At 42.8% G+C, this 7,630-nt stretch overlaps 1 protein-coding gene across 1 annotated transcript; it reads right to left on the reverse strand.

The window, feature by feature from the left end:
- Nucleotides 1-6,027: 6,027 nt before the first annotated feature.
- On the reverse strand, nucleotides 6,028-7,277 carry LOC117212779. Its single transcript, XM_033457804.1, has 3 exons — nucleotides 7,037-7,277; nucleotides 6,753-6,958; nucleotides 6,028-6,555 (listed from the first exon to the last, which is right to left on the reverse strand). The coding sequence occupies exons 1-3, from the start codon at nucleotides 7,275-7,277 to the stop codon at nucleotides 6,028-6,030; spliced, it is 975 nt and encodes a 324-aa protein (XP_033313695.1).
- Between the last annotated feature and the right edge of the window lie 353 nt (nucleotides 7,278-7,630).

Below are 7,630 nucleotides of genomic sequence, written 5' to 3' on the forward strand. Positions count from 1 at the left end.
AACTAGCTCTATATGGTCGAAAAAATTTTTTTTGGAGTCCAACACCACGCCTAGGTACTTGGCCTTCCTTGCCAAAGTTATGTTAAAACTTCTGGAAACTCTCATTCTCGTCAATAGTAAGATTTCGGTTTTTTCTCTTGCTATCTGTAGACCCGAATTTACATACCAATTGATGATCGTCTGCATGTGGAGGTTCAGGGAGTCCTCCACACTTTCCTTTTTATTCAGGCTCACCATGATAGCAAGGTCGTGCGCAAATGCAATAGCTCTCAAATTAACATAGTCGTCGAAGCTGCCGAGGCTATCGTAAACTAAGTTCCATAGTAGCGGGCACATCATTGAGCCCTGAGGAACTGCAGCAAAGATTTTTCTTACGATCGGTCCACTCGGGTTGTCGAAAACTACGAAACGATCCTTCAGATAGTTCGCGAGAACCCTCGTCAATTTGTAAAAGAGACTCCTACGCCTCGCCTCCTCCAAAATGACCTCCCACCACAAGGTATTAAACACATTTTTAACATCAATGCACTTCATAACATAGACTAGGCCCTTCCTTCTGCAAGTATCGGCAAACTTGCAGACCTGCGATATGGCATCGATGATGCTCGTCCTACTTGTCCTTGTTGTCCTCTATTTCCTCTTCATCCGAAACGCCCATGTCCTCTAATGAAAAGAGGTTCGCAATGATGCTTACGGCCTGTTTCCTCCCAAGATTCGCGTTCGGCTTATACTCCTTCTCAGCCTAGCTATGACCTTCTTATATGGCAAACCCCACGGATCCCGGTCGAGAGTGGCCGTGATACCAAAACGGGACTTAACCTCAGCCTTTTTTTTGTTTTTTTTGCGTGAGGAAGGAGAAATGCTATTACGCATACCCAGAGAGACCCGCGTCTCTGGGTTATGTAGGACTCGGCAGGTGACATCGCCATACCCACTAAAAACCCTTTGTTCTTCTTCTTCTAGTAGAATTAATGTTGTTTATCAGACAAAGTAACTATTTTATCTTGTTTAACTTAGCGTCGTCCGTTTTGTGTCCGCATACAACAGCGAATGAATAACTTTGCAATATTAATTTCGGATAGGTTGGATTGGCGACGCATTTTACTTTTAAGCTGAAAAGACTTCAGGCTTCGTTGTGCATGGTGGCGTCCTCTCTCTAGTGACTCCACAACTTGTAGATCATCTCTTTTTCTAGATAATCTATAGAATGTTCTGTCTTTAACGCTAGAATTTTACTATATGTTAAAAACAGCTATACCAGCCTATTTTTACTATATTTGCATACAAATCATTTACGGACATGTAAAGAAACCTGGATCCACAGATATCTACATATTAAGTAAAAGTAACATAACGTTACTATTCTATGTTGCAGTTATATTCTATATATAATAGTATTAAATAATACAATAATTTTACATTGTACGTTATAATTTCCCACTCAATAATTTTGTTACTGAACCCAATACGTGTCAAAGTCGAAGAAAGTAAGAAAACAAGAAGGTTAGAATTGCTATGTGTTGATCGCTCAATTCTAAACTACCTGAAATATGAACTCCTTCTCCCTCTTTCTTGTCATGCTTTTACACACACGTCTTATGAAAGCCTATATAAGATATAGTTGCACGCACAGTTCACGGTTCCCATGGTTGATTGGAAACAAGTTCCTCTTTCTTTATTAAAGCGCAGTATACATATACAAAGTTATTCACTTAATTTGGAACCCAAGCTCACGAGAACATATGAGAATGACAACATTCTAATATGTACGCTTTCTAGTGCAAACAAACGTCGCTCGCCATCTATAAGCTGCTGTTAGAAGTATAAATAGACGAAGACACACAACAGTTCGATAGTTGCCGAAGGGCTTTAGCTATTACGTCACAACAAGGAGAAAACGATCGCTGAAAAAGCGAGCTTCGCGTCTTTTCGCCCAACGATTTCATGCACGAAGCTTCGAAATTCGTTTCTCTTTCCACATTTAGTTTAATTTTTTTGTAATGACCAATATCGTGGATTGTGCTTACCTGAAATTTAATAAATATTTTTTTATTTAAAATCCCATTCAACTGCCAAAGTTATTTGAAATGTGAAAAAAGAATTACAATGAAATTGTTCGCATTCTTACAAAGCTCCAGAGTTAACATCAATTTATAGATACTTTGCGACAGTTGATTGTAGTACGAAGAGTAGATGTTATACCGCTCTCAACGTTCTCGCGAACGCGGGTGCCGAGTTAAGTGGATAACCATGTATTCAATCTCTATATTTACATGTATATGTGAATGTATGTAAGGAAAATTCTGGATCGATCACTAGATTGCTAGATGATAACACTAGAACTATCATATCAGTAGTTACCTACTAGAACGACCTACATAGTTTTACAATTTTATAAATGCGTAAGCCATTTTTTAGCGATCATGGTCTCAGATGGATTAATAACACCAAAAATACACTCTATATAACATGCAATTCCTTTTGTATTCCCAGACTTCTGTAAGAATGCATTAAACCAATAAATATAAACCCTCGTTTGGCGAACATGATCCGAGATGGATTAACACTAGAACTACCAACGTTTGAGAGGTAGCTTTTTTTTCGCGAAGAGGGGAAAATGTATTACGCATAGCCGACGACCCGCGTCGCCGGGTTATGTCGGACTCGGCTGATGGTAGTGCCATACCCACTAAAAGTCCCTCCTCTTCCAATCTTTCTTTGAGTGGAGGGTTTCGTCGGCACTGTTAAATAAAACATTATTTCGGCGGAACCCCATTCAACGCGTAAACTCCTTATCTATCAAATGATTGCATTTTTTTCGGAGATAGTCAAAACATCATCTTTCCCTTCTTTGGGTCGCTCCACCTTTGGCCCTTTCTTGCGCCTGTCTCGCCTTCGTCACTGCATCGATCTGGAACAACGTCCAGGTATGGTCGTTGGCTGAAACCAATGCGATTATATTATCCACTGTACGAGCCTCGTGCACAATATTCTCCAGAGTGCTACGCTGGACTGCCCATCTTGAACACCTCAGTAAGGCGTGCTAAGCATCATCCGGACACGCGTCGCAATCCCAACATTTTGTAGAGGATGACGTAGTTCAAATATCAATATTATAGTCTGTGTCGTGAGCACTTTATTAAAGTGATACCTTGGTACAAAGTACAAAGTCCTGGTATATAATTAATCGGAATAAATACGCGCATGTGTCGAGAAACTTCGTATACACTTTGATGTGTCGATATGCTTACTCTTCGATTGCTAAACTCTGTCGTTCGTCAATTCGCTTGTTTATTTATACTGGTCGGGGGACAGTCGGAAAGTTTGAACTCGACTGCGTTTAACGGTTGAAAATAACGGCGACAGTGTTTTGCTCGGAGTTTGATTATTAATACAATATGTGTGTGTCCTACGATATTGATGCTCCGATTCAAAACAACAATAAGATCTGAATTTATTAGCGTGCTGCTACAATTTGTCGACGGTTTCCTTATTTATCCTAAGCCTATACGTGTTGAAGATACTATGTCCAGTCAACAGTTTCATGGTATAGTCATTGATATTTCTCTTCTTCTTTCTGAAGGTGGCTGAATCCTCAATCAACCTCCTTGTCCAATTGTTCGCGTTGGATCAGGTCCACTCACTTCTCCACTCGTCCACCGTTTCCTCTTCGTTAAGATGGAGCTGATTCAAAAGCACTTCTGGATCGCTGAGGTCTGGTCGAACTAGTTTCTTCCTAACCTCGTAGATTCTTCCTCGCCACCGCGCCCTGATATGGATGGGCATGGTCCCCGTCAACACGCACAACTCCGCATGTGAAACCGTCCTGTAGGCCGTAAAGGTACTTATCAAGGAACTCTTAGCTCGTCCATTTGGACCACACTAACTCCGGGATCCCACCGCTATTTTCCTCTGTTACGCCCTCGTTCGCGACGCCCATATCCTCAATTAGAAAGAGATTACCAATAATGTTCTCAGTCTGCCGCTTCCCCAGGCTCACATTCTGCTTGCTCCTTCTAAGCCTGACTATGACTCTTTTATTAGACAAGCCGCACGGATCATGGTCAGGGGTAGCTGCGAACTCCTTCTAGACCAGCCTCTTACTTGAATAGATAGCTGACTTGAGCTCTTTCTTGTTTTTCCTATAATCGGCTCCCAGCTGAGCGGCACACTTCTTAGGTGGAAATACTTTCTTGAGTGAAGCCTCACAAGATTCTTCGATAATCCGCTGCAGATAGTCTTCTTGTTTTATCATCTCCCTCAACTGAGCTTCCAATAATTTATTTTTTTTTTGTCGTCAAAACTATTTCAAAACGTCACTACTTCAAATTTCCCTCTTTTCGCAGACTGGACAGGCAATCTGATCCCCCCTTAATGGGACTAAAACTTTGTAATTCGTGTCCAGGGACGTTGCCAGATCGTCACCGATGGTCTCCTCCGAAGCGGAAAAATCCGCCATGGCGCCCCCGGGACCGAGAGACGCCGCGTCCGAGGCTTCATTATTTCTACTATCGAATTTTAATCATAATTTGATAACGCACATTTTTTCCAATCAAAATCCAAATATTAGTCATTAGCTGTCCAAGTCGGCATAGATTTAATCCGGGTACAAGTTCCCTTAATTATGAATTCATCCAAAATTCACGGTGAAATCACCGTCGATCGGTAAGCCGACGTCTACTTTTAGTCCTCCGCTCTTGTTCGTCGTCGCACTCCGTTTAGCCATGCCAGCCGCATCTGGGAGACTATACCTCACGCTGATACGACATAGCATGTTACCGGTGGTACCACTGGGAGGTAGGAGTGCAACTTGAGCAGACGAGACCGAGGCCTCGCCTGCTCCCGAGTAATTATGATTCTTCTATTGCTGGGGGCAAGCCGTTTCACAACGTTATACCACCCAACCAACTCGCAGGATCACAACACGCAACTGGCCCAGCACAACGCGGCTCACCAAGCTCACGCATAGGCTAAGCCGCGACCCACTTTCCGGCGCATCCGACTAAGTCCGAGCGGCGTATCGTTTTCAGGCTAACGTGGCTAAGGAGCCACCCCATGCCTTGGATTTCGCATTGAAGTCACGCGCAACGATCACTTCTTTGCATCTCCTCGCAGCTGTCCCGATGGATATGTCGAGCTTCTCATGCCCCCCTCCTTTTCGAACAACGTATCTTCGCTGAGATATGGAGGTCATTAAATATGGTTGCCCAAATAGATGCATCCCTCTTCGTATCTTTGTACCAAAAGGAGAGCTGTCGATTCGGTTCAGATATTATCACTGACGCGCCGCTCCCAGGCAAGCTGCTGCATCAGGTCCTGGGCAAACCTGCTCCTTTTCAAATTTATCTGCACTACTTTTAGGGTGCTCTCCCTCTAACTGCCCCTTTCTGTATTAATTTTCTGAGCGTAGGGCACGCTAACGACCCCATAACATGATTAGTCTGAATCTCGGACTTCCTGCTACACAGCGTGCACTTCGAGTCGTTAACACAATTCGATATTGAGTGCCCCATCTCGCCACATTTCCGGCAATGCTCCTTCTCAGGACTGAACGAACACCTATTCGTCATGTGCCCAATCTCATGGCACCTATCGCATCTAATTACATTGGGAAGGGGTCCGCATATTGGCAATTGCAAGGCCTGTTCTTATTTTAATTCTCCCCTCCTTGCTCGCGATATACGTAGCCGGTACCACGGCAATCGCAGTCTGCGTGCTCGCGCTGAAGGTGCTCTAAAGTAAGGTACAAGAAGAAGGCCTTGGAATCGAAGAAGGAATTAGTGAAAGAAGGTATGGACTAAGTATAAATAAATAATAAATATAGTTTTTATGATCTCAGAACATGTAGTTCCTTTTGTAAGATAATAATAGATCAATGAATATAAAAACATTCTACTATTAGGTATTTTTTAAAGACCAGTCATTTCGATTGGTTTTGGTAGAGATAGCTATCTCTCTAAAGTCGCTAAAGGTGCTGCCTTTACATGTTCTGAGATCATAAAAACTATATTTATTATTTATTTATGCTTAGTCCATACCTTCTTTCACTAATTCCTTCTTCGATTCCAAGGCCTTCTTCTCGCACCTTACTGCTCTTTTCAGTGTCTTTTCTTTAATTTCCTCTATCTGACATTCCTCTCTCAGGATGTAGTTATTGGCGTTATTGCGTCTAAGCCTAGCAGCCATCTCACGTATCTCTTTTTTACCCTGTCCAGTCTCTCTTCTATGTTCCATCACCACACCTGCGCTCCATACAGCGCTACACTCTACCAGTGCTCCAAACATCCTCATTCTCCTCTTGTAGTCTCTTTTGAATATCTTTCCTCCTACGCTCCATATCTTCTTCATCGCAATTGCTGCCCTCCTTTTCCAGCCTTGGATATGCTTCTCGTCGCTCCCGTTTTTTTGCAGTATGTACCCTAGATACCTAATCTCATCCACTTCTTCTAGTTCATGTTCCCCCCATCTCCATTTCATTTGCCTCCTCTTGTTCCTTCTCTTTTCAAACACTATTACTTTTGTCTTTTTGGTGCTCAGTTCCAGTTCCACATTCCTCTAGGAATGTCTTAAATCTCCTCATCATTTCCTTTAACTCCTCTTCTCTGTCCGCTATCAATACAATGTCATCCGCGTATGATAATGACCATACCTTCCTGTCTCCTACCACTATGCCTCCTACTTCCCCTTTCCTCATTTCCTCTCCCAGCCCTGCCACATAGATGTTAAATCTACCCTTGTCTCACTCCCCTCACCGTCCAAAACTCTTCTGTGTAGTTGTTCCTGATCCTCACTACGTTCTTTGTCTCCTCGTATATCTCCTCTATCCTTCTGGTTAACTTCTCGTTCACCCCCATTCTCCTCATCTCTCCCAGTTTCTTCCTGTTAACCCTATCAAACGCTGACTTCAGGTCCACGAAGCATACATATAGCTTCCCTCTTTCCCCGCTCAATTGTTTATCTATCATATTGTTTATCTATCATATCAGAACGTATATTGCGGCTATCACTCCTCTTCCTTTCCTAAACCCGAAATGACTCTCTGCCAGCTTGTCCTTGATTTCCACTTTCAGCCGCTCGTCTAGAATTCCTGCATAGATTTTGTATGCCGTGTCCATTAGCGTGACCCCTCTGTAGCTCTTCACTGCTCCCTTGTCCCCCCTCTTGTAAATCGGACATATTACGCCTTTTCTCCAGTTTTCAGGTATCCCCTCTCTATTCCATATTTGTCTTAGCATCTCCCATAACGCTCCCCCATTTCCTTCGGCGCATACTTCCATACCTCATTTTCCAAGCCATTTCCCCCCGCTGCTTTTTTCTATCATATAACGCTAATATTAACAGGTTAATATATATTCTCAAAGATTCAACAACTTCAATGTGATACAAGGTTACGTATGTGGAATGACAAACTACGAATGAGTACGACCTGAGACTCGCTTCATGTTGGCGATTGTGATGATGTATCTTCTGTCGATTGACTGTCTTCGACTTGGTGATTCTGATGATTTGACTTCTGACTTCTGCTGTTCCCTGAACTGTGTTTTAACTCGAGTTGATATTACCTCACTGTTCGCTCTTATGTTATTACGGAGGGTATCGGTGTGCCCTTTGAACGAAGAACGCGGATTCG

The sequence above is a fragment of the Bombus bifarius genome, unplaced genomic scaffold (assembly GCF_011952205.1).
Source record: "Bombus bifarius isolate JDL3187 unplaced genomic scaffold, Bbif_JDL3187 scf7180000008376, whole genome shotgun sequence".
In the NCBI taxonomy this organism is placed as follows: Eukaryota; Metazoa; Arthropoda; class Insecta; order Hymenoptera; family Apidae; genus Bombus; species Bombus bifarius.

Coding starts and splice junctions, on each gene's coding strand:
- LOC117212779 (XM_033457804.1), bottom strand. CDS start 7,277: ATGGAAGTATGCGCCGAAGGAAATGGGGGAGCGTTATGGGAGATGCTA. Junction 6,959..7,036: donor CAAGGACAAGCTGGCAGAGA/GTCATTTCGGGT, acceptor ACAATATGATAG/ATAAACAATTGAGCGGGGAA. Junction 6,556..6,752: donor ACACAGAAGAGTTTTGGACG/GTGAGGGGAGTG, acceptor AGACATTCCTAG/AGGAATGTGGAACTGGAACT.